The 27586-nt window shown below is 38.7% G+C and overlaps 1 protein-coding gene across 21 annotated transcripts in view; it reads right to left on the reverse strand.

Moving 5' to 3' along the window:
• The window catches only part of TENM3 (teneurin transmembrane protein 3), a 1287844-nt gene that overhangs the window by 96508 nt on the left and 1163750 nt on the right, over window positions 1-27586 (reverse strand). For all 21 annotated transcript variants that reach the window (XM_046940097.1, XM_046940098.1, XM_046940100.1 and 18 more), the window contains one exon: window positions 19432-19670. In XM_046940097.1, coding sequence (XP_046796053.1) covers window positions 19432-19670 — 239 coding nt within the window. The remainder of the gene's footprint in view (window positions 1-19431; window positions 19671-27586) is intronic.

Below are 27586 nucleotides of genomic sequence, written 5' to 3' on the forward strand. Positions count from 1 at the left end.
ACGTGTAAGGTAGTTTCTGAAGTGCTTAATTCCCCACAGCCACGTTCATCAAAGGACGATATCAAGTTAACATGTTTAGCTATGATAATTATAGAAGCCAGAGCCAACCTTCCACAGTGGTAGGGGAACTACCAGGGAAGCTTGATATCACCAAGGATTAATGAACAAACCCTGGTGAGGAAGAACACCAGGCACCAGTACATGTTGGGGATTGTTTAGCTGAAACACAACTTTGTAGAAAAGGACCTGAGAGTCCCGGTGGTCACCAAGCTGAATGCAAGCCAGCAACGAGGAAGACTGACAGTGTACTCAGCTGCATGAGGCGAAGTGTTGCTAGCAAGCTGAAGGAAGAGATCTTTCCACTGTACTCAGTGTTGGTGAGGCTGCACCTGGAGTGCTGCACTCAGTTTCAGGTCCCCCATACAAGAGAGACATGGTCAGAGCAGAGAGTCCAATGTAGGACCAGAAAGACAAAGAGACTAGAGCACATTTACTAGGAGGACAGGTGTCGATTGCTTGGCCTGCTCAGCCCGCAGAAGTAGAGTTTTAGGAGGATCTCATCAATGCCCATAAATACCCAAAGGGAGGGCACAGGGAAGACAGAGCCAGACTCTGTTCAGTGGTGCCCGGTGCCAGGACCAGAGACAACAGGCACAAAGGGAAGCACAGGAGGCTCCCTCTGAACATCAGGCACCGCTTCTGTGCAGGTGATTGAGAACAGGCATGGGCTGACCAGAGGCTGTGGGGTCTCCTCCTGGGAGAGCTTCCAAAGGGCCCTGAGCAAGCAGCCCCAAGTGGCTCTGCCTGAGCAGGGGTAGAAACAGATCGACCCAGAGCCATGCTGTGATTCTGAACCCCACAGCTAAACTACTAGAACAAAAATAGGGAAAAAATATTACCTTAATGATAAAGATACACATAAAATTTAAAATTTCTAGCTATCTGATGGTCTGTTTCCTTTTCTTCCGATGACTATGATACCACCAGAAATTAATTTCATTATAATTACTCTAATTTGCTTTCAGCATAATTTGAGTTTGCTTATTCAACAACAGAAGCAATCTCCACAGGTGGAATCATCTTTCAGTACTACTAGGGAATAAAAATACACTGGAAGACTTTTCCCTGCTAATGTATTTTGACTATCAGTGTATCATACAACGAAGATGATTCACTACATCTTGTTTCTTCTGCTTCTTCCGCCCCTGAAATAGATCACTGCTATAGTCGATGTTATTCATTCCTTCTATCCTAATGATAAGCAATTCTTCATCCTATTTGGTTTCATCTCTAATCTTGCAATATCCCTGTATTAACCATGGCAACTCTTAGAACAAACAGACCACAGTGGAAGTTTAGTTACTGAGACAGCAAATGCTGCAGAATTAAGACCGTCTTTGCCAGGTGTTTGCCTTAAGCTCTCCCCCTCACCACTACAAAACAAAACAACAGATTACACCCAAAGACCTATTACTGAATGCTTCAAAGACTGAAATCCCTAGTAGACATGACATATTCTCTTTGTTCCAAGTCTCTGACTCTACTATTACTCTTCTTTCTCAGACTTTAAATTGCCTGTCAAAGCCTGATAATGTAGGATCTTCCGTGACCCTAAAACCTTATTTCTTTTTTTCCCTCCCACCTCTTGTGAAAGCATAAATCTGACCGCCACCATTCTTGGCACATTCCTAGAATTAGCCATTATTATTTCAGCCATACCTCGGCTGAAATTCTTGTTTGTTAATCATCTGATGATTTTATCTGTTTAATATATTTCATCAACATCCGTAGAGTCAAATTCCACTATCTGTTATATTAGCTCACTGGCAGCAATGAAAAACTAAAAATAGTTAAATATTTCATGATTCAAACTTAGCACACTTCGCTTCCTGTATTTCATAGGAAAAAAAAGCGACATTTATTTTGAAACAGGTTTCTCTAGAGGTGCATCCTTACCAATCACGTGAACTTAGAACTTCACTATCAGCTCTGTCTGCTGGTGCTATGAGCGTGCCCTGTGCTTCTTCATTCTCCGCTGGGAGGTCAAAAGGGGAAGACCTGACATGACCTTCTAGCCATTCCCTCATAATCCTAAACAGCTGGAATTTGAAGTCTTCAAAAGCAAGGACTGTGGGATCTGTATTGATTACATCTCAAAAAAACAGTTACTACAAGGCAAGTGACAATTACCTTCTCCTTGTGCTTGTGCCTACGTGCATTGCACTGTAGCTGTCTGCTAGAGATGCTAACAATTGTATCTCACAAAAACACCATTTTTCTCTCAACTTTAACACTGAACTAGAACCAAGTTCAGTAAACAACATTTAATAAAAATGAACAGGCTGAAACATGCAGCACTTTCACAAATTTTGCTTACTAGAATATTTTTAATGCAGACCAGAAATGTCGCGTGAGAGTTCTAAAGACAATCCAAAACTGACAGTGTGTGCTAATACACTACTTAATTTAACCACCTTTTTGAGAGAGCTCTATGGAATTTAGGGAAGTCTCAGTCACTACAAACAAAAACGAACAACATGAGAAAATTATTCCTGTCAGTACAGGATCAAGATATCAAGATATAGAGCCCAACCGCCTTAGAGATGTTGAACTTCTAAAAAATAGGTAAATTGACTGATTAAGACAAATTCAAGCACTATTTTATCAACATATTGCTTCTAGTTTTGGTTTAAAATTGTTATCTTCTCAGCCAGTCATCTAAATAATGGCAAAATTTAAGCCCTTTTATCATTGTTACGAGGACAGTGAGGCACCTGCTAAAAATTCATGATGCCCAACAACCAAAAGACAGTACCTGGTACTGGTAACCCTACACTCAGAGCACAATTCAGTGGGGAGTCTGAGATTGTCAAGTCAAATGTTATGAACTAGTCCTGAATTTGCAGAGGTAGAATGATTCAGGCAGACTGCTGGAGTGTACAGGCTGGTTTGTTTTCCTCAGGCCTAGAAAAGGATGAAGACATTTTTCCACCTTTGAGATAGGGATGTCAAAAGTTCAACTTTCTTTCTTCTACTTCTGAATTTTTTTTCTATAAGGTTCATAGAAATGGCAAGTCCACATTTTTTTTCTATAAAGAATTTGATTCAGGAAGCAAAATTAAGGGAGGAATGCATTTTCCATTTGCTAGCTGTTATTTTAATTGCAAATCCAATGCAAAGCAGTTTATTGATTTTGAATTGGCTGTCAGTTCTAGTTTATTCCTGTTCAGTTTGGCATTTGTTTGGTGCTAGACAATGATAATGAAGACAACGGATCCCTCCCGAAGTAACTAGTTCTGAGCACATAATTAGGCTACCAAATCAGTAAAGGTACTAACACTGGAACAACCTTCAATATTGGCACATCTTTGATGGCAGTGAGGACTTGTCAGAGAATGCCAGATGTCTCTACCAAGGAGGCAAACAGCTTGTGATGGCTGTGGTCACAGAACATAACAATTCAATCCAAATAACCCACAGCTGTAAGAAGGGATGAACCCTCAGGGAAAGGGTGAAAATATGGAACGCTGCAATTGAAAATGAGTCCACAATCCCATAAGAAAAAGGAGGCATTTCTTAATCAAGACTGGAAAGATTGTTCCCATTGAGGAACAGAATGACTTTTTAAGCACAGAAATAGATGATGATACCCTCTACCTATTCTGCCATTTCAGTACACACCTCCATTCTGCAAAGTAATCTCTAGCTACCAAATGGGAGTTGAGAAAGCACTTAACCTTGGGACTGACAGCCTTGTTTAAGGTGGTATTTGTATTGCTACTAGCCAGGATTATCAGCTTTATGGATAGCCTTTAGCGTACAGTGGTAAACGATGAGGACTTCATTCTCTTCAGCAGGACAGGAAGAAGAGGCACCAGGAGATCCTCTGGGATCTGCACTGCTCTTTGCATGAACGGAGTCAGTGTCTGGGTGGTGCTGGCGGATACGGATGAATTCTCAAACACATGAGCAATGATCAAACTAACAATTCAGCTTTTCTTCCTCCCTTTATGCTTCTCCAAAGCAGCACAGGGCCTACATGCCAAAAGGACTGGGATATTCAAAAGGTTTAGAGCTCAGATTACAGAAGTGCACTTATACCTACAGCAGCATCATCAAAAATGCTGTTGTTTGTTACAGGTTATCAAGTAATCTTACCATCTGTCACCATGCAGCATTTCTAAAGGGTTTCTAAGGCCTTCTAAACCACCTTAAACAACTTTTTCAAGCTTGGTTGATCTTCCCTTTCACTCTCTGTAATCAAGGTCTAGTTCTCTGATTTGAAAACAGCCTACAAAGTCTTCATTTCCACTTAATAATTAAAAAAGCAACTAGGTATACATTTCACAACAAACACTTGGAAAAAAAAAAAGACTTGTTCACACTTATATAAAACATTTTACAAAAGTCTGCTTCAGGAAAAAGAAGTTGCTTCTATCAAGCCCTTTCATTCTTTAAAGGCTGTCAGCCTGTTTGTCTGGTATGCTCATTTCTGAAGCAAGTATTGCTGTATTTAATGCATTCTCTTTACAAGCAACTGTTCTTGAGGAAACACACTGTATTATCACTTCAAAACCCTCTTCAAGACTTTCTTCAGTAAGCCAAAAAGAAACAGGTTCCCTTATTAGTAGTACTAAGAAAGGTGGATAATTTACCTATGTGACAAGACTAGAGTGGTGAGAATTGATGACTACCTGCTGAGCCCTGCTTAAGTAGAGGTTCCCTTCACTGTCTTGCTTGCTACTCAAAGGCCTCTTCTGCCAAAGTTACGAGACATACAGAAGAGAATGGTAACAGAAAATCACTCAAAGAAGACAATAGACAAGCAGTTGGTAAAGGAATCAGACAGATGTTATCCTCCAGCATCCAGGATGCAGCAGCTGTCACTTTTTACTGGTGAGCTTTCAACAGAAAAAAATCTGGACACGATGTGAGTACACATACTTTGTTGGGGTTGATGACTGGTATCAGAAAGCAAGCATGTTTTTTCTTCCTAGGAAAGAGTAGCAATATGTAGTAAAATCAGAGAAACTTATCAGTCAAAATTCAAGGGTGTCTTTCAACAGCCATCAGCATCAACCTTATTTTCTTTAAAGTATTGCGGTTGACAGGCACATACAAAAAACAAAGGACATAGCAAACACCCCATACACCGTGCAAGCGAAAGCATTAAACGTGCAGGTGACTGTATGCATATAAACAGAGGCTTCAATCACAGAAGTAGCCTGACAGCATCTGGGTATGTGTCTGAAGTGCCAGTAATCCAACAGGCGACAATCCAAATTTGGTCAATCTGTTCTCCAGAGAAAGAACTCTGAAGGTGACAATGCATTTTAGGGGAGTAGGAGACAGGAGGGTTCTTTTAATTAGAAGGAATCAGAACTGGGAAATGAATTGACCTGAACTGGGAAAGGAACTTCCAACATTCTTCCATCTCTTCTTAAAAAAAAAGATAAAAAATTAACACTGGACAGCAGAAATAAAAAAAAATACTGGTTATTTCATAGGAGCAAGCACCTCCCCAAGACCTCCAGAGATAGTCTATGGAGTACGCTCTATAAACATAAAATACTCAACACTGTGGGGAAAGTTAGCAAGAGGAACTCAACAATGTTGGTAACTCTCCTTCCTTTCTCCCACGCGTTTTAGAAGGTATGGTAATCAAGTCTTATTATTCATGAAGGTGCACCTGAAGATGAGCTTCTTGCTAAGATATTTAACTTATCTTCCAGGACTGTTTCTTCTACATATTTCTGGGTGCTGGTGCTTTCAAACTATGGTTTACAAAATTGCTTCCTTAGAATTAATAGAATAATATATATGCACACTTGCACATAAAGAAAAGTGAATATAATTTATATTTAAAGCAATGCAAAAAGATTATAATTTAAACTAAGCAAATTGCAATTATTGCTCAATCTTGTTGAAGGATTGTCTTCTAGTTCATCTCCCCGTTGGCAATACATTTTCAAATGAAATATTTGAACAATGAAGTGGTTTTTAAAATTATCTCCTGTATATTTTTCTTGCAGCTATAATTAGAATCTGAAGCTATTTTATTCTGAAGGACCTGGAGTGGACCAGAAGATGTGCAAATCAACTGCCAGTGATTTGCATTCATTTGCTTTTTTCTAAGATAATAGGATGCGTTGGATATTGCTGCAGATCAAACAGTCAATTAAAAACAGTTAATTAAAATTTTAAATAAGTGAATTACAAGTTATAAGTTCTTTATTTATCTTGGTCTTCCTTAAATCAACAAAAACCCTATTTTTTCTAATTTTAAACTAACACTAGAGTGCATGTTTATAAGCTTCTTCAAAAGGCTAGCCAACAGGTGCATCATATATTTATTGTCATAGAATGGCCTGAGTTGAAAAGGACCTCAAAGATCATCAAGCTACAGCCCCCCCTGCCACAGGCAGGCTCACCAACCACTAGACCAGGCTGCCCAGAGCCACATCCAGCCTGGCTTTGAATGCCTCCAGAAGGCCAATGGCATCCCGGCTTGTAACAGCAATGGTGCGGTGAGCAGGACTAGGGAAGTCATCCTGCCCCTGTACTTGGCACTGGTGAGACCTCACCTCAAGTACTGTGTTCAGTTTTGGGCATCTCAGTACAGATAGGACATTGAGGTGCTGGAGCAGGTCCAGAGAAGGGCAACAAGGCTTGTGAAGGGCTTGGAGGATATGCCCTACAAGGAGAGACTGAAGGAACTGGGGCTGTTCAGGCTGGGGAAAAGGACGCTGAGGGGAGACCTTATTGCTCCCTTCCAATATCTGAAAGGTGCTTACAGCGAGAGCAGGGTTGGTCTCTTCTCACTGCTGACAGGATGAGGGGAAATGGCCTTGAAGTTGCACCAGGGGAGGTTTAGACTGGATATCAGGAAAAACTTCTTTACAGAAAGAGTTGTTACGCATTGGAATAGGCTCCCCAGGGAGGTAGTTGAGCCACCATCTCTGGATGTGTTTAAAAACCATTTGGGTATGGTGCTCAGGGACATGATGTTGTGGGGGGTTGTTAGAGTTAGGGTAGTATGGCTCAATTGTGGTTGGACTCGATGATCTTTAAGGTCTTTTCCAACCTGAGCAATTCTATGATTCTATGTGTCAGGTGTCCACAGTGGAAAAACTTACTTTTTTCAACCACTAATCAAAGACAATTATATACTGTTTAAAAGTACAGCTGCATTTGAGCTGTTAAGAAAGATGTGTTGTGGGCTTGGTGTAACTATTTTTAGTACATTTGCCAAGAAATGGAACATTTACTCTTCTGTAAACTTGTACATCTAGATGTCTCGTTCTAGTTGTCAAGCCAGTGACTTTTACATAACAATGGTCTAATTCTGTCAACAGCATTATGTGAGGCGCATTCAAAGCTTAAGGGAGAATCCAGATTTCTTACAACAGAGACAGAGATCATTATTCAGTAACTGCTTACTTAAATAATATCTATTTGTTACTGCTTGTTTCACACTTGCCATTCATTGTGATCACCCAGCATTCTCTGATATGTACTAGCCCTCATGATAACCTAAACAGCCATGGACCTCTCCTGAACACACTTGTTTTTCTTTTCTTTCCCCCCCAAATAATACTTTTCACAGTTAACAAGATGGTGAAAATTATTACAGGTGTAGAAATTATGGGGATATGCATACTAGATTGCTGACTGCTTAGAGACAGGGTTGTTTTGTCTGAGTTCACAGAAGGGTGTGAAAAACATTCTATAAATTTGGGGTTTCTATCTAATAAAAAGAATCAATGATTTCCTTGTCAAGGACTGTGGAAAAAATTCCCCTGATTTACACTTTCCAACACTGGGTTAAGATGGCATGATAATTAATTCTCTGTACTCCTTCAGGCATTTCTTTACTCTCTTCCTTCAGTCTTTTAACTCCTTCCTTATCCTCCTTTAAACTCACTTTCTAGAAAACAGCTGAGGCTCAGGTCTGTGCTTATCTATTCTATTTTTTTCTACAGCTACAACAGAAGTTTTGCTCAGGGCAACATCCTTTAGATGGCAGCCCTTATAAGACAGCAGTGTAACGAAAAGCAATGCCAATGTAACATCTCAACATCCATTGGAAATATCTCACTTCGGCAAGAGCATCAGTGAATGGGCCCAAGCATTTTTACAGTATAAAACCTTATTACAGGAAAATTAAAAAAAAAAACAACAAAACAAAACCAAACACCTCCGACCAAATTTCTTGAGGGATATAATAATAATAAAATGGCACTATACAATCATGCATAACCTATTTGCATGTTGATGGCATAAGGAAGTGCAGTCTGATGAAAAGATTTAAGAACCAAAGGAAAAAGAAACAGGAGTCAATTACTGCGATGTTCAAAGGACACATCGAGCTGGGATTTTATAGTATATAGTTAAACACTCGTGTTGCATATTTCCACCTCATGACTGTCTAAAAAGATCAAAGCTTTCTTATTCCATATCAAGAATGACAGAATATTACCGCAAACACGCAATAAGGAGAAATGTAGTAAGATTTAATAAAAGATGATAATAAGGTTTGATAAGAACTTTTGGAATGCTACCAAATGTAGAATGTTAGATGAAAGCATCTGCATGTAGAGACTGTAGTGTGTTATTTGGAACCCCACAGAGCTAAACTGTGATTAGAACTACATATTTTTCCATAAATTAGCTTTTGTTTTGAATTTCCTGCTGAGATCATATGCGAGTTGATTGAACGTGCAAGTCAACATATAGGTTTTCTCATCCTTTGCTATTTGTTAGGCTTCATGGTATCACAATTACAGCTGTCCACTTGGAGATCAAAGGTAGGTGACTGAGGCCAAAACAAAATAACCTGTAAACTCTTTGCAAGATTTCTTCACAGTAACTTAGATCAATGCCAGATAATAACCATTCACCTACATGAACTGTACAATTGCGTTGATGCATAAGTCAAGCACTACATGCAGATCAATTTGCAACCATGCAATTTCCACTTATTTTCATATTAAAAAGCAGAAAGAACATGCTGAATTCATCATCAAAGAGGACTTTTTCACAATTCCATCTTACTTCAAGACCTTGTAAGGCATTAGCTATCTATCTGCACATGCTAATGAACTTGCGCAAAAAGTTTCATGGTTTAAGTCAGTTTAGGGATTTCAATCATCCCCCCTTAGAAACCTCTCTATCACTCTCTTCTTTAGCTCAGTTCCTCCTAAAGATACAGCTCCTCACCTATAGAACCAGGAATGATGACTGGGGAAGCAGCTCTGTGCTTGGGCCAGAAATAAAAATAAGGGCAGTGGAGAGACTAGCTACTAGATAGAGAATCCTTAATTTTATTGTCATTAAGTTGCTTTATGTGGATTGCAATAACACACCATGACAGTAGTTCCTCCAGAGGACTCACTGAAGTGAGACGTGGCATTTATGAAACTATTCCTGTGAGCAAAGATGCACTCTAGGCACGTGAAAAATACTACTAATAAGAAGAAAACAAAAAATTAATTTATCATAAATGAGTTCTGGAACAAACTCATGATATAAAGACAACCCTACTGCCAACTCTAAGTCCAGTGGTTTGCACCTCATGAGCCACTTTGTTCCTTTTCTTTAAAGAGCTATGTAAGCCCTGGCAAAAAACAAGGTAGGATTACAGTTTCAGATTGAACATTCTCCCCCCCACCCCCACTAAACCAGCTATGACACTGAAATATAAAATCTTACAAGTGATCTTAAGAATAGGCAGTCTTAGCTCTAAAGCAGCAGTCACTTATAAAACCGATGGAGAGAATTCATTAGTCTTGTTACTGTATGAAAAGATATCGGCTCAGTGATAAGGACTTGTTTTAAACTTCTAGTTTTGGCCCCGGGTAAAGTGAAATAACAAGAAAGGATTGAATTTCTCCCTTTCAAACTTGTGTATACCTACATAGCATTACCTCTAACTGAGATTACTAATAGGAGAGAGACAGAAAAGAAGCCTGCTGGGGACTGAAAAGCTGGCAAATAAATTGAAAAAGAACTCTCACTTGGCACTCTGAAAAGTTCTGGAGTCAAATGCGGACCCACTCTGTAAAAAAATGCTTCAATAGAAAGTGCTCTGAAGCTTGGCATTTCAAAGATGAAAGAGAAGATGAACAACAGAGGAGTTCAAAGCTTTAACAAGTGAAAACAAATTTATTGCAGCAAATTACTGTGTTACACCTCGTGTGAAACTCAAGTAGATTAGTGTTTAGCAGAAGGGTGTTAACAATACACAGCTGTCTGTTTTACAGGTTTCAATTAAGTATTATTTAAGTAATAATACCACTTTTTCTGTATCATAATAGTGATAAATTGTAAGGTGTTTTTTTTTTTTTTTTTTTAATCTAAATACATTGCAAATATAGCAGTTTCTTAGAGACTTGTGGAGCTGGCTAACTTTCCCAGCGGCTGATAGCCACTCTCACTACCTAAAACCCTCCTGTATTACTCTATTAGAGCCATTCGAAGAGATGATTTTGTGTGATCCCATTTCGTTACCTTTAGGCAAAACCAATCCTTATTTGGTTGGTTGGCTTTACCACTGAGGGAAACAGAATGTTTCAGATGCATAATCTGGACAGTTATAACATATCTCCTATTCCTAGATTAGAAAATTACAAATGCTGTTATAGGTGACAATTCCTAAGAGGCAACCTTCTCTTTGGTTTTGTGAATGAAGTCTTCTGAAATAGCATGCATGTGAAAATATAGGCTCTTGTTTTTAATGGTTCCTGTTCACTATGGAGGACCCATAACTTGCATGCTTAATTAATCGCTACAGTGGGGGAAGTACACCTGCATTAAAAGCCACATGTACTTGCCATCTGAGCCACAGATGTAATACCAAATAGATTGCTCACACCAAGTTTGGACACACGTACTTGGCTTTTTTACTCACAGATTCACAAAATTCTTATCTAAGTCAGGTGTTTTAACAGAATGATTTTTTTTAAAGCATTTAAAATCAGAGAAAGCAGTTTTCTTCACAAGATTCAATAAAGGACTGCAACTTAAAGATAAGAGAAGCAATTTTGATGCTAAACTACTGCTTTAATATGTACTGTAATTCAGCTAACACATCTGTGTGTGGATAGCACATCTGTAAGGGCCAGCTTTTTCCTTCATAAATACAAATCAGAAATTAATGAGCAAAGAGAAGAGGTCTGTAAATCTTCTATCTACAAACAATTAAAATCATCTGAGTAATTTCACCTCTATTTCACAAAATATCTTAAACATAAATTTGAAGTACTACATATGCTTAATATTCCTTAAACGTAGCATGTAATTACCTCCATTGATAAAAACAGGAAGTATACCTCCAAATTACTCTAAGTTTGTTATTAAAACAAAAGAGTAACCAGTATAATTTAACTACATTTCTCAAGTACCTGTCATTAGGCTGAATAATTGCTACAATTTGTGGGTCTTCCAGAATATTCCAGAAGAAACACAGAAGGAAGCACATCTCCATGTAACGTGCTTGAAAGACACCAGTATTCCTGGAAACACCATTCATAGTTTGAAAAGGAACCATACATTGCAGTATGACAGCAGAATGACACAATGTAGGACCTACGGACAATGACATCATGTCATTGTGTATTTCATCACTACACATGTTACGTTGCCAGGATTACTGGATGGGCAAATTGCTCTGCTGGGCAAAAGTGGAAGGGTGACAGGACTATTGACAAAAACCTTGTGGCAAATTGTAACTGGAACACAACCCTTTTGGGAGTAGAGGTGGGTATGCTTCTTGATGGATTAGCTTTTTTAATCCTGCAAAATCTTGTCAAGTCTCTTTTAACCTCCTGACTGCAAATTACAGGTTCCTACATCCTTCTGTGTGAGGATTATCTTTCTCAATGAACGTTTTACTTTCAGTGCCATTAACAATAATAGCATGCAACATCTACAACACCAATCAAATGTTAATACTCTGCACTTCTGAAATAGTAACTATGATGTTTTGTGCTTAGTATAAAACTCAGTAACAAGATTTTTGCCTAAAAAACATCAGCTAAAGGCATTATCCATAACAGTATTCTTGCTAGAAACAAAAAACACATTAAGTGTGCTCATATTTCAACGTGCTTAGTGGTGGTGCAATTTCAGTGAAAGATGTTGGAAACATCTTTAGTCTGATCAACCCAACAAGGTGGTGAAATATAAGATACTCATTTTCTGACTAGGCATTCCCTGTCTCAGTTTTGAAAGAAAGAAAAAGTGGTATAAACAAGAAGTTACAAATATTTCCATGCTATGGAGATACAACTGGATCATCAACAATGTCTGCTCTAAACATGGTACAAACCCCAAGCATATACCTAGAAGCCACAGGCAAAAAACTTCCTCACGTTGGATACAGCTAAAAATGACTGCAATGCACAAACCCATGGAATTACTAACACTAATATTAAGCTTCATGATTAAGCTTAAGAAAAGTATGGACAGTCATGCCTATTTTAATACTGCAGCATACAAAGAATATGGCAGAAATGAGTTGTTTGACCTCATATTTCTAAGGTATGGTCTACAAACACCAGTTGTCTGGCTTTTATAGTTTAGTTTTTGAAGGTTATGAAGTTCTGAAGTAGAACTGGGAGACTGGTACTTTGGACTTCAAGGATTCTCTCTCCCTGTTACTGAATCCTATCCGTTCTGGCTATTAAAATCCCTCAGAAATTTTAGAAGATGGGTTCTACTTGCTTAATAATTGTATGTTCATATGGGTACATAACCCCACACTGCAGTTCTAACAGCAGAGGCTATGCACTCTTTAGTACTGCCTTACATTTCTATGAGATATTTACTGCTCTGTCCTCCCAGAGCAAGGTCCAGCAGTAATATCTAGAACAACAGGTTGACCATCAAACAGCAGAGGCATGCACTGCAGGGAGGCTGACCCTTTCAGTTCCCCACAGTACTGTCATCAGGGCAATTGCTGTCTGCAGTATCTGGAGTTGAGAGGGACCTAGAAATGTCCATTCTAGACAGGAACAAGACAGTATGTATCTAATCCACAGTTTCCTACTTTGAGAGGCAGACACTTCAAACTCCCAGCAAATTGGAACTGATAACGGAAATCTCTAACTTGTGAAGAGAAGGCTGATACAGAACACTGCTGCTGCCTCCAGAAGCATCAGAGACACCCAAGGCCTTCCTTAAAAGCCTGAAGGATTGTTATGATGAGATGCTGACTGTGACATAGAATGGAGTTATGTACCTTCTGTAGTACTGCAGACACTGGTTGCTTTCACAGCTGCACATGTATGCATACATTGCATACGAACATGCAAAATTTATCGGGTTCTCCTAAGTGCTTGGTGCAATCAGCAAACACTAAGAAAACACCCTTGTTGTGTGTACTTGGATGGGGGTTTCGATACACTGTGATATATGGATTTGGTAAACAGTAAAATCTGAGAGCACTTTCTTCAAATGATAACAACAGACCAAGAGGAAATGCAAAATATTCAGAATCACAGAATCAGTTTTGTTTGAGTTGAAAGGGATCTTTAAGGATCCCTGCAACAAACAGAGACACCCACATCTTGATCAGGCTGCTGAGAGCAACCCACCCTGACCCTGAGTGTCTCCACAAACCGGGTATCCATCACCTCTCTGCGTAACCTGTGCCAGTGCCTCATCATCCTTAGTGTAAACCACTTCTTATGATCAATTTAAATCTCCCCTCTTTCAATTTGAAACCATTTCCCCTTGTCCTATCATAACAGACCCTAATAAAGGGGACAGACTCTTCCCTCCTTCCCTAGACAGTATCTAATCCTTTAGATACTGGGAAGGCTGCTCTCAGGTTTCCCCAGAGCCTTCTGTTCTCCAGGCTGAAGAGCACCAGCTCTCTCAGCCTGTCCTCAGAGGGGAGACATTCCATTCCTGGGATCATTTCTGTGGCTCTCTGGATGCACTCCAACAGGACTACGTTTCTCCTACAATGAGGACTCCCCATCTGGATGCAGTGCTCCAGGTGAAGCCTCAGCACAGAGCAGAGGGGCAGGATCACCTCCTTGACCTGCTGGCCACACTACTTTGGACGCAGCCCAGAATTTGGTTGGCTTTCTGGGCTGCAAGGGGACACCACTAGCTTATGTCCTGTTGCCAACCACCAGTGTATTCGAGTCCTTTTTGGCTCAATCCTTTTGCCTCACAGCTTGTATTGATAGAGGGAGTTGCCATGACCCAGATGCATTTTTTTTTGTAATCTGTGATATTTACAGGTATTAGTCTACTTTAACACCTCTAATTTGATGGAATGAGAAATGCAGTGAGAGCATAAACCTGGCAGTATGTGAAAATCTACCACACAGTTGCAGACAGAGAACATATTTCCAACCCACACACCTCAGTGAAACATTAGTCATAACCAAGGTCCATGTGAAACCTAGGTAGACAGAGAAGAAAGAGAACGCAGGCACTCTGCTGGAAACACAGCAGAAAAAAATCTTGGAAATCTTGACAGAGATTCCAGTGACAACAGTACTACAATATTCAAATTGAAATGCAGGTCAAAGAGAAAAAGAAAGTTTGTGAATACATAATGAAAGTAAAGGTGATTAATGGCAACTAAACTATATTCTCCCTCATGCCCGTTAATTACAATACCTATGCCAAGTACTGTAATAAAAATTCCATTTAAATGGCATTATTAATTAAGTTGTTTTCTTTTATCCTGGCAGTAATTGAGCTTTATGAACAGCAGAATATTGTTAACTTGGCATTGAAACCAAAAAGAAGTATTATATATTTTTTTGCCGATAAAGCAAAATAGATTCCTTTTGATTACAGGTATATTTCGTCATTCTTTAGTAAGAAAAACCCAGTTGTAAGTCCATTAGTTTTACAAAGGGTGGTTCTGTCCTATTAGAACATCTGCCACTGAGCCCCATGGGAAAGGTATCTCTCTGGTCCTCTACAATCTGAGAGTAGATGTGAAAGCCAGCAGCTGTCAAACTACATCCTCAGTAATGCGAGCGGAGCCACACACAACAAACTCTGAAACAACACTGGAGAGATGGAAAGTTGACTTCAGTGTGCAGAAACTGAAAATTTTCTAACTTTTCAAAATCACTTTAAACTCACCTGCAAGAAAGTTAATTGGCCCTTAGGTCTAATTTTCACACCCTACATCCTTCTGTGACAGTCTCCTCTAATAACAAACCTTGGTAACATTCATGACAGACGTATGTGATCTATCAGTGCACAACTCTCAAGCCCAGTTGAGTAGTTCTAATTTCAGCACTGACTGAGGAAAACCATTTGCTTGTTAAATGCCATACAAGTGAAAACAGCCCTTGGATCAGCTTCTTATATCAACTTCGACAATGCCACTGGCAATGGAGAATCAGTTGCCAAAACAATTCTTGGGCCAGAAAGAGGGGCCCTGATATCCCCAAATTCTCATTAATTTAATGCAGCATGAATCCATGCTAAAAAAGAAATGATTACTGCTGTACCAATTAGGCCATTACTGTAGCTAGTCAATCTGTGTTATGCAATGACATACTGAAAAGAAGTCCTTCTGACTGATGTACATCTTTATAACTGAATTTCAATTACAAGAAAAATCAAAGAACAATCAGCTCCTCCCATTAATAACACCAAAAGTAAATAGAGAAGATCTTCAAATACATAACTGGGAGGATGTTGGTTATATACAAAACTTCGATTTGATGCCCATTTCTTGCCTAGGTGTTGCTCTACCAAACTGTCACTTCATGCATTCACTGCAAATGATGGATGCCAAATGACGTAGTAAGTCTTGGGGAGAAAAAAGACAATGTTCTGCTTTGTCTTGCACATTATAAAGCTGAACTCTATTTCTGGCTCTCACACAGACTGCTTGTACAAAGTTGGGTAAAATTCTTCACGTGTATATAAAAAGAGATCAAACAAAGGCAACATCATATTTCTTATTCTTTCATGGCTTAAATTTAATACTTTTCCTCCTAGTCTTCCAAACACTGAAAAATAAAATAATATTTTTCAAAGTTTTCTAAAAATGTTCATGTTGGAAATAAAATTGCCATTTTCTTGGTTGCAAATCTTATTATGTATAGCAGTTAACCAAATGAGTTGCTTAAAGAAATTCCAGTGTAATCTCAATCCCCAAACTAAGCAGTTTATATTCTTTATTCTTCTTCTTTTCAACACACTGTTTCAGGGAGTTGTTCTTCTAATCCTTTACTCTAAACTAGAGCTGCTTTTTATTTAAGTCTACTCTTCTATATGTGCTGCACTGTATTTTGATTCAGCAGCTCTTGCATGCTCCTGTTGATTAAATAATTGTTTCTCCATAATTAAATATCAGATAAACCTGTTAACCAAAAGGTCAGCACTTTCCACAACTCACTTTTATTTTCTCTAAAGTTTAGCAGGTCTCATTGACAGGAATAGTAAGCTTCAACTTTCCCTGTGTTTCAAAGATGGTTGAGAGAGACCACCAAGGCTTGAAAATCAAGAGTACGTGGGAGGACTGGGAGTGAGACTTTCCTTACTTTAGACTGAAATAATGTTTTCAAGTCCTTGTGACCCCCAAGACTGTATTAAGTGGCCTTACAGTGTAGCACTTGCTCTGGTCCCTCCCCATGTTGATATCTGCTGCTCTCACCTCCTCTTTGTAAACTTTGTAAACGTAGGAGTCTTTCCTGTCACAGTGATGGAAGAAGTGCAAGACAGACCAGACTCAGTGTAGCTCCTCTCCTCTGGCAGGGCTAACTGACTGAACAGTTCTGCAAAGGCAGACACAAAGTCTAGCAAACTGTCTCTTCTGCCGTATGTTGCCTAAGCAGAGGGGATCCAAAGTCATTTTCTCTATCCCATACCCACTGCAGCTAAAATAAGCCTGGGCAAGACATATTCGTCCCTTGCCCCAAGAAGGGCTTGCTATGCTGGTCACCAGGTGAATGATCCAGTTAGTCCTTCAACCTACAGTGGTCACAGTCACACAGTGGACATGAGCCATACCATATTTCTTATCAATCCATACCAGCATAATTTACAGCAGTGGCTGAAGCATTTTTGTGCTTGTGGCAATGCCTTTTTGTGAAGTTAAAAACACATCTCAAACCAGCTTCACAGGTGTGACTTGCCACCTCAGCCACTGTAGGCCTCTGCAAACAAGCTGAATCACTGTGTTTGGGGCACATCGCAGTGCTGGAGGTCTCACAGTACCACAGCCCTTCCCAAGATCACATTTTATTATCTATTACCCACTCAACCGTTTCTCTTTCATATCTACCCTGCACAACATTTAACCAAGATGAAGGACTGTTTCCATCCTACATAAATGATTTCCACCAATTCATACTTAGATGGCCTACTAAATGGAAAGTATTTCTGATACACCTGCAGAGATGGTAAAACCACATTTATGAATGAGTATAATCCATTCATGGTTTTATGGACCCAGTGCTCTCTAGAGATCATCCCTGAGTGCTGGATTTTACATTTAGATTGCTGAGTTAGCTGAAATACGTGTAATATCACCAGTAGGCAAAGAGATCCCTATTGACTACAGGCAGAGGAAGGCCCTTGTGCATTGTTTATTTCAGCAAGTATGTGAGTTGGCAAGCACCCATGAAATGTTGTACAGATATGGTTGGTTTTTTTTTTCCTTCTTTTTTTTCTGTCTTTTGTGAATAAATGATGTGTGGAGCTGAAAGCCTTCGCTCACTGGAAAGCCCAATTCTTTCCCTGAATACAGGAATAGAGGTGCATTAGACATGCTTATATTTCTTAATATGCCTGTGGGAGAAATAATCCAGTTCAGTTATCTTCTTGCACCTCTCAGATTCATAAGTAATCTTGCTCTATGGGGCTAGCAAAGTGTAGCTCAGCTCACAATCAGATCTTCAATATTTCGCTATCTGTATGGCCATTTTCCCTTTTCTTTATCATGATACTTCATACTAAGTTTTTTCTTACACTTCTTTTGGCAGCAGATATTTGATTATAATGACTTAAGAGCCAACACTATGAATGCTGAGCACAATTAATATGCTTTATAAATGGGAATATTTCAATCCCACTTTAAAAAAGATGCAGCATTAAAGCTTAACTCCAAGCCACATCTTTATACTCCTGCATACATTCACATAAAAAATAATCCAAGGCATGGAAAGCACTGGGCAGTAGTAGCAAGCCCTACACTTGTATACATGCATTTTTTTTTTACTTTGGAGCTCACAGTTGAAGTGGAAAGGGTGCTCTGGGAGCTCTGCTTTGCCATGGCAGAGAGGAATTTCTCCAGCTACTTAGCAACCCAGTTTCTTGCATTGTTCACAGAAGCTTCAGCCCAGAAAGAACTACTTCAAAGGCTTTATACAGCTTATGCTCTGCCCTGGATTGAAATGTAGAAAGCCTGTTTCAACAAAGGCAATGAAGATTTAAGGATCAGAGGGCCTTCTAGGCTTTGTTATTAATTTACCCAGATTTTAAAATGAAGGAGAGAAGGAGAGGTTGACTCTTCCCCTTTCTATTTTCTTTCCTTGACTTCCTAAGACTCTGAATTTGAGTGCAAGCAATGCCTTACAAAAATCAGACCCTTATGCTTTTATCAACATAATAGTGCTGACTTAAACTTCTAAGTAAAAAAATCAGTTAAAAAAAGTCTTTGAAAACCAATTAAGGACTCAGAGGTAACAAAATATGTAACCTGGACAAAGTGACGGAAGAAGATACATGCACGTTAAAAGCCTGTTATGTTCCCATACAGAAGACAATAATGTTTTTCTCACAGTTAAGCAATTAACTCAAACAATATATTTATAGCAAGGATTTATGAAATTAAATAAAGTAATGAAGAAATAGAAGAAATCATATAGAATACGAACTAGGAAAGGGTATTCAAAAAACAGAAAACAGAAAATAATTAAAAAAACACCCAGTAGAGGAGGAAGAAGCCTCCTCTGCATGTTGTCCTTCTGGACATTTATTTTCCCCACCTTGCAACCAAAGTCTGTATCAGACTTTTGCTCTAGCTCTATACAGAAACATACATGTATATACTAATAAGTGAGAATTATAACTCCCAAATGCTTCATTGCTTATATATAACTCACAACAAGAAGAAAAGAGTTCCACGGGCATGCTGAAAGTTGTGTTCTGTTAGAAAACTATACAGCCTTCATTTTATTGACACATTTGTAAAGACTAGACACCACATAGCTTAATTGCAATTCAAATACTTCTTTGAAGTTAGTTCAACTGCTGTTGTGCCACAGAATGCATTCGAAGTATTCAGATTTTCTCATTATCTCAAAAGAATCAGGAGTTCTCATTAAGTCATTGTCGTGGCTTTTACTGTTACCAAACATTTTGCTATACATGAAGGTTAATATGGGACAGTCCATCTGACATCTCTATTTATGATGACAGTTACAAAACAAAGGAACTCACCTATGAAGTAGGACAGCAGTATTGCCAGCAGCACTGAGACCCCTACAGCACAGAGAGCAGTACATTTCCAGCTACAGTACTTTGAAGACTTCTTGAATTTAAAAGCACTTCTGGACAGAGTGTTCCTAGGTAGTGGCCGAGTAGGAGGGGAATAAACAGAGCCGGATGCCATTGTGTACCCTGGTGTTGCAGTACTGAACAGCGGTGTGGTCCCTGTTCCTGTTTTGAATAGGAAATGCCTGTGGAAGGAAAGAGTGTATGGTAAAGTACATAAGTAAATTGAATTGGAACACAGGGAGTCATACTGTTTTTGCTTACTGTCGTGTATTTTTCAATTGTCTTAGAGCATTCAGTCTGCAAAGGATCACAGTAGCAATACTGGTCACATAACTTGCACCTTAAAAAGGCACTTTCCCTTGAAGAGCAGACTGAAAAGCCCCCAAAGCATTAGTGATACACTGTTATACAGAAAGGCAACAGAACTACCAAAAAATATCCCCTGGTAGAAAGTAGTAACTCAGAGTTCACCCAACAAGTAAGGACAGGCTTTCTGCTGCTGTTTATTTTTGTTGGCTTCAACTACAGACTACAGGGAACTCCATTAAAAAGTCAATATTATGCAGTCTGACTGTAGCCCACACCGCTCATCACATTCTCCTGGGTCAATTACAAAGAAAACAGCAATCTCTCACATAAACTTCTGACAATTTTGCTCAAAATTAGAAAGTTAAAAGATGTTCTTTGTGTTCTAACTACACAGCTCACTAATTTCTATCTCTTCATACATAATCTTCCCCTATCAAGACCTGATTTATGGACACAGCAGCCAGTTACAGTCTGGCAAGTAATCTAAAGACACGTATTTAGTGGGTGCCCAGAGCGAACCTCAGCCAAAATTAGAAATGAGAAGCAAAGCCAAACTTAGGACACTCTTTGAGTTAACAATAAACTTAATTTAAATGAAGTTTTCTCAAGGAAATACTACTCCTTGCATTTACCTACGTTCTGTTTTAGTTCATACCAGCATAATTACTTCAGAAAAACGTCTAAAAGGAAGCACAGCATATAGGCATATAATACCTGGAGCTCTTCTTGAGGCACACGTGAACAACTCCATGAACAACAAAACTTAAGCCAAAAATCTTGGCACCAGGCCTTTTTCCACTGATTTGCTATGTTGGCAACTTTGCTGTATAAGGCTTGGCCTTCAGCAATTAGGCTTCATGAAGTAAATACGTTATAGGTAAAATTTCTAAGTCCACTGCAGAGAATTTCAAACTTACCAGGTGCAAAAGCAGCTAAACAAAACTCCAAAGGACTTTGCATTCTTGAATAGACACTCATGAATTGCAGACATGCAGGTTCTCCTCAAGCCAAGTAAGGGCATGTCTATGTCGTTTTTGTCTACTGCATGCCTCATACACAGTATAGGTCAGAGGCTCTAGAACAATTTGAGCTGCCTTTGGAGGGAAAGGCCCTCTAGCTACGTCCCCAGACATCAAGCTCATCAGGACTGCTTCTCTGCTGACAGCACTTTCAACCTCCAGGGCCCATGCCTGGATCCTTGGATAGCAACATACCAACCTATACTGGTACAACGGCTTCATCAGAAATGCACTGTAGAGACACTGAAAATTAATTTGCCCCAGTGCAGCATGAGAGAAATAACAGCAGCAGATAAACAGTTTGTTATGAATTTTATGAATTTGAACATAATGGCATAAGCCCCCACCTTGAAAATATTTCCATCACAAATAATGCCATGAAATATTCTTTACACAGGTTACTTCATTTGGAACAACATGAAACTTGCTGGCAGAAGCAACAGATGGATATATATTAGATCTACTGATGCACAACAGTACACGCAAGTTTTTCCGAGGTTCTGAGCAAAGAGGATTACTAATGATTTCAAAAGACAATGCCCTTGTGGTTTAAATCTTCTCTAAGACAGTGCTTCATTACAAGTAGTGACATTTTCTAAGCAGCAAACACAAAAACCAACAATGCCTAGCCCGATACAAAAGATGTTTTACCTCAGAACCATTAGTTTGATTTTACAGACTCACAGAAGCATGTAGATTCATTAAGTCCTGATAAAGAGTCTTATTCACTTGACCTTTACTGCTCTTTCACTTCAGGCTATACATGGTAAAAGGTATCTCCAGGTACATCTGTATAGATCCCAGGATAACAACTAACACAAAGAAAGCTGTTTCCTCCTCAATATATAGCGAATACTGCTTTGGGGGGACAGAAAGGAAGCAGATTCAGCAGATATAGTAATGGTCCTTCAAAACGTCAGCTTCCATGTTAAAAATAAGAAGTTGCCTGTTCAACCTGTGATTTCATCATCCACCCGTCTCACTGTTAGGCTCAAAAGACCATAAGTGGGAACTCACATTATATGAACACTTGCATGGAATCTTAACCAGTCCTAGCTTTAATAAAATAATGCAACAAAACCACCAACATCTGATTTTTTTTTTTTTTCTCTGAGAAAGCAAGAACTGAGATGTTGGTATAGCATAACCTACTAGAGACTGTAATCCACATTCTCCAAGCCTTTGAGGAGTTAATCCCATAGATAAATCTGGGAGATGGCTGCATATCTGTGGTGGTGTGAGCTGTCACAGCTCTGACAGTCCACCTCAGGCATCAAGGCAATGAAAGAAAATTGTAACTTTTATATGTGAATTCAGCAGTGTGCAGTCTTAGGCAGCACGCAGTACGACTCCTCACTTCAAGCTATTCCTCCTTTCCTTTGAATCACATTTATACAATGGCAGAGTGGTTGTACTGGCTGGCTGGAGGCTGCTGGGGAAAAATCCAGAGAGAGTAAAAGACTGACAAAAAATAAGAAAAAAATACAAAAAACAACTGGCATCTTCCTCTCAGTAAAGAAAATTTGTTTGGATTTCTCTCTTTCTAATAAGTGAGGTTACTAACAAAGTGGTCAGAGACTCTCTGGCTACATTAACTCAGAGTGAACAGTACTTCAAGTGCAATGCTATCGAGCTTGCACACCTTGCCTGCCTCTCCGAGCCACGATCCTGTGAGACAGACATGCAGAAGGATGCAGTATCTGACAACAAATCCAGCCTGCTTCCAGATAATGCTGAAATTCTTTATGCTCTTGAAATATAATCTATCTGCAAACGATTTTAATTATCTATATATCCATTTATCTTGTCCTTTCAAGCCATGGTACTCAAGTAGCTACTTTTTAAAGCCTAAACTGTTTGCACTACTTGACCAGGCACCGACTTACCACCAATTACATTACATTTCATCTCGTAGGAGGCTTACAGCATCTATAAAAGCATATCCTTCCATTCAAAATTGATCATTTAACAAGCACTTGCTAGATCTTCCATAAGCAGCACTTAAAATATTTTATTAAAGCTTTAGAGTACAAAATTCCACTGAATCCTGCAAATATTTTACAAGACCAGCTACTTCTGCTGTTATTAAATAACTCAATTCACTTTTTGAAGCAAATAATCTTCTACTTCAATGTTTATTCAATATAAACTTCCTACTACTAATTCAATATGTATTTCTATTTAAAAGTGCAGCTAATCTTAACATTTTAAAGGGAAAATATGTAGTAACTAAAAGCTATGAATTACAGCTTTGTGGTAAAATACAAAGTTATGTCATAAACTAATCCTTGCTTGCAAAGACAGCTGGGAAGTCACCTTGTTTCAATAGGCAGACATTGTACTTAACTTTCCTCTCCTAAGAGACAGAAATACAGCACCAAAACTCAAAGAAGAGAAGACAGGAGCTTCTGAATAAAAATAAAATTATCATGCTTTTAATTTAACTCAGTACCAGAGACTGCTACATGCAATTTTTTTCCCCCCTCAAACTGGGGGTAGAATTCACACCAAATAAGATTTTCTCTCTGCTGCCACTTCCTCTGTGGAAAATAAAATTGAAGTAACCTCTACTAAATTCAGTAAATAGGAAAGTGGGATGGGAAGAAAGTGATAAAAAACCCAGGAGTTGGGCAGAAAGATTACATTAAGACTGTGGCCTCTGAGAAATGGAGATGGATTACAAAACCATTCAAGGACAGTGAGGCTCAAACCCTAAACCCAAATACTTCTGACATAAGGTAGCACAGTGCCCAGCAATGGAAATACAATTTAGAATAAGTTTATGACAAAGACTTTTCACCCCCATTCAGAACAAAACAGATTCTTTATGGTAACATACACACATCTGGAAGACTCTAAATTCCAGAACACCAGAAGCTCAGACATTACACCAAAAAAAGTATCTGTGACAAAAAGAACTGTATTACCTTCAAATATGTTGCTCACAAACATTATAGAACCATTGAATACTTTTAGCATTTATAACATAATCTCTACACTACATACATGAGTTTTTTAGCTTTTCTGAGATTCCTTCAACTTGCAAAAGGTTCATGGTGATCTGCAGCTATGATTTCTCTGGTATTAGATATCATATATAGAATACTTTGTAGACATCTGGAAGATATGAAAGAGCCTATATTACCCTTTCCAACATCTTTCTAAGCACTGTTTTAGCTTTGTATTAGCATATGCTGTATAGCACAACTACACCAAGAGAGTGCAGAATCTCACAGCAAGTCTGTCACAACATACTAAAATTGTACTAAACAAAGAAATGTGAAGAAGGTCCAGTGAAATTCTTCTGAACTCCTCTAGGCATGTCAGAACATGCATCACGTTTTATTACTGTGACAGATATTTTCTTGTAGTGCTGTTATTTAGATTATGGCAGTGACCAGAAACTGCTGTCACAGGTTAAAGGTCAATACCGCTGGGCTTTATAAATATACAAAACCAAAACACTCCTCACCTTAAAGGATAAAATATCTTCAATTCAGAATAAAACCATATTTAGAATATGTGTCCTTAAAAAAAACCAAATCCCTCCCTCCTGTGTATTTGAACCTTGTGTACTGTCATATACTATTAGCACTTAAAGAATGTGGAATGCAAAAAAATCAATTAGTTTGGTCATGTTTCTGAATAGAAAGACCTTACTGTGATCAGAAAAATACATGGTATCACTGCACACAAAATACCAACACAGACTGAGGTTTTCTTGCAGCGCTGTCTTCTATATTGCCCTAATTATTGTCCTATTATTTTCATAATGTCCTTAATTCCGTGTGGGTTTCTGATCATTATAGACCACTGAAGGAAGACTGCTGAGGAAGGAAAATGCTAACACTCAGAAGACTGCATTGCAAAAGTCGTTCTCCTTTCTCAGAAATTCTTTTCCTGGGAATTTGAAGTGGTCTCTGACTCAAAAACAGTATATGGGGAAGATTCATATGAGCAAAGGTGGTAACACAGGCTTGTTAGTTTGCTTCAAAAAACTGTATAGAAGAAAGATATCCTACTTGATGGAGAACAGTTATGTATCTAGTAGTAACCAAATAAGCAGAAAGAATCCTTACTACAGCAGGGTAGATTACTAGAGACAACATCCTGTCTAGAAGAGGACAATACAAACTGCAGAACTAAAGTCTTCCGAACAACTTATCTTGTCTCTCAATTGTTCAAAACTCAGGCTCCTACTGAAGTCTTGTGGTATTCTGCTGTGTAGGCTAAACACGCATCATGTCAAAATGTGTTTTCTTCCATCAATTTCAATTTAAATTCAACCGATCATTCCCTTGTTCTTTTATAATGAGTATGTAGTGTTTGCCCTGTGGTACATAAAAACAACATTTTTATAAAATTACTTTTTAATTCATTTTATTTCTAGAGTAGAACATATAAAGATATTAAAAAGTAATTGCTTAAAGTAAAATAAGGAAGATTTAGGCTTTCTAGGGGTCAGGCAAAAGCAACTACGGAGTTGAGGAAAACCATTTTCAGATAGCTGCTGTTTTGGTGCAGAATACAACAAAATCAACATCTGGAAGACAACAGAACAGAAAGTGACTTGTAGTGAGGTTAAAGAAGAAAGAAAACCCTTCCATATCTGCAATATCTCTGAAATTTTATTCTGTGTAAGCTGCAAGGCCACCAATCTCATAACTTTGGCTCCTTTGTTCTCTTCACACTTTGAGAAAAAACCTGGACATAACAAGCTATTGCCAGTGTAGGAGGTTACTGTTAGACTGCACAGTTGCTGCATTTTATTCGACTCTTCCCGTCAAGGAAGAAGTCATTCTGCCCTCTGTAATCACAAGTTAACAGCTTAGTGAAATGAGCACACCAATTTTTACACTGTACAGTACAGGCTGATCTTCCCTCAAACACTAACGTGAATCTGCCACTATCTCCTTCTATTAAAAAATATCTATTCACCTCTGAGGAGTGTTGAATTTGTGGACATTACTATACGAAGAAATAAATTTGTAAGCAAGCTGAGGTAAATGTCCTTATCTGTTCTGTTGCGGTCCTCAATCTGTTACACTGGATTCGCTCTGAGGCATGATACAGTATATCTGCACCTCAGATACCTAAAAGTGGGAACACATCAATCATATTCTGATATCCTCAAGTGGTGGAAAAAACTTCTGTTGAACATACTTCAACTGAATGCAAGCTGAGAGAAATGTACATTTTAGAGAATTTATTTTTGGTGATATACGTTTTAGGACCAATACTTTGGGAGATATGACTTTAATGCTCAGAAAGGGATAGTAATCCTAATGGCTTGATTTTGACATTTCGTATAGTGGTATTACTGAATTTCATATATGGTATTACTGGATGTATTAGAATAAAAACTGTAATTAATCTATTTTGAATTGGATACAGCTGTGATGATTGCTAACCTGAACAGAAAATAGAATAGTTTTGTCTAAAAATGGTCCCAATTCATAATTAACCTTTTGGGAAATAGCAGCAATCAGTAATTCTACTTTTAGGAGCCCCTTGCGTAAAACTTTGGCAGCACCATGAAGCCAATGTAAGCTAGCAAGACATACGGGAACCTACAGCACATCTTGTTATTTTTCTAATGGTTCCAAAGGGCATAGACAAGAGACAGCAGAGACTCCTGAGGTGTGGAAGCTCTCATTCTCTATCTTGAATGCTTCCTTCCTGACACAAGCAGAGATAGCATGCATCCATCTCTGTGAAGATGTAGTGTTCTATTTGCCACTTTCATTCAAAGAAATCGATGAATCTTAAGGAATTAACTCCAAGAGAGTATTGGCTGCATCTGGCTGCAGATATCTTAACTTGATCCAACTTCTCTCATGTAAGTTTTTGTGTTTATCTCTCCCTGACTTTCCTTAATCCAAACCAGTTGATTTTCTCCCTCCCAGGAATGGATTACCATGCTCTTTCTTTCTTTGCTTACAAAAACCCTACCAGATACATTAGCTGTCAGAACATACAGAAAACCATTAAGTGGAGGAAAAAAAAACCCAGCAGTCTGAGATTGCAATCAATCATTTGCACTGCATCTACTGGCTGGTGTGTTCTCTGTCTTGGCAGACCCTACTCATGCTGGATGGATCTGGATTCTCTGAGTGAGACCATGACCCTCACCTGCCATTCGACATGAAAGAGCTCAGCCTGGTTCACTAATGGATAGATCACATCAATAAATCTGATTCCTTGCACTGAGTTGAAGAAGCAGATGGAATGAGAAGATTAATCTCTGCCAACTGACGTTACAGGGAAGATGTAAAAGAGATAACAGAAATTACTGGCTAGGTCTCATATGAACTCTGGTTCACTGATGCATGAGATCAGCATTCCCAGTAGGCTCCAAAAGGAATTGGATTTTTGTTTCTCTGTGTGCACTTTATGCCTGTCTTCATCTTCTGTTAACATCCGTCTGAGATGAAACCGTGTAGTTGGTGGTGTTTGCCCTTAGCACCGCTTTATGACTGACTTCCACAGAACCATATGGCCACGTTTAACGTAAATCCAAGCCAGCACAGAAACTACATTATGTTGTGAATTCATCTAAGTTTGTTTTCTCTGCAGAACTGCAATAAAGAAATTGTATAGGAAAAAAGAAAAGTGAATTTCCGCTTCCTCAGAGCCAATATTAATGCTACCATAATCCTACAAAAAGCTCCAAGATCACATCAGATCAAATGATGATCAAAGTTTGGGAGAAAGACAGAAAGAGAGGAAAGCTATTATCCATATGCATAAACAGAGGAATCATCTGTGGG

Source organism: Gallus gallus, chromosome 4, assembly GCF_016699485.2.
Source record: "Gallus gallus isolate bGalGal1 chromosome 4, bGalGal1.mat.broiler.GRCg7b, whole genome shotgun sequence".
NCBI lineage: Eukaryota > Metazoa > Chordata > Aves > Galliformes > Phasianidae > Gallus > Gallus gallus.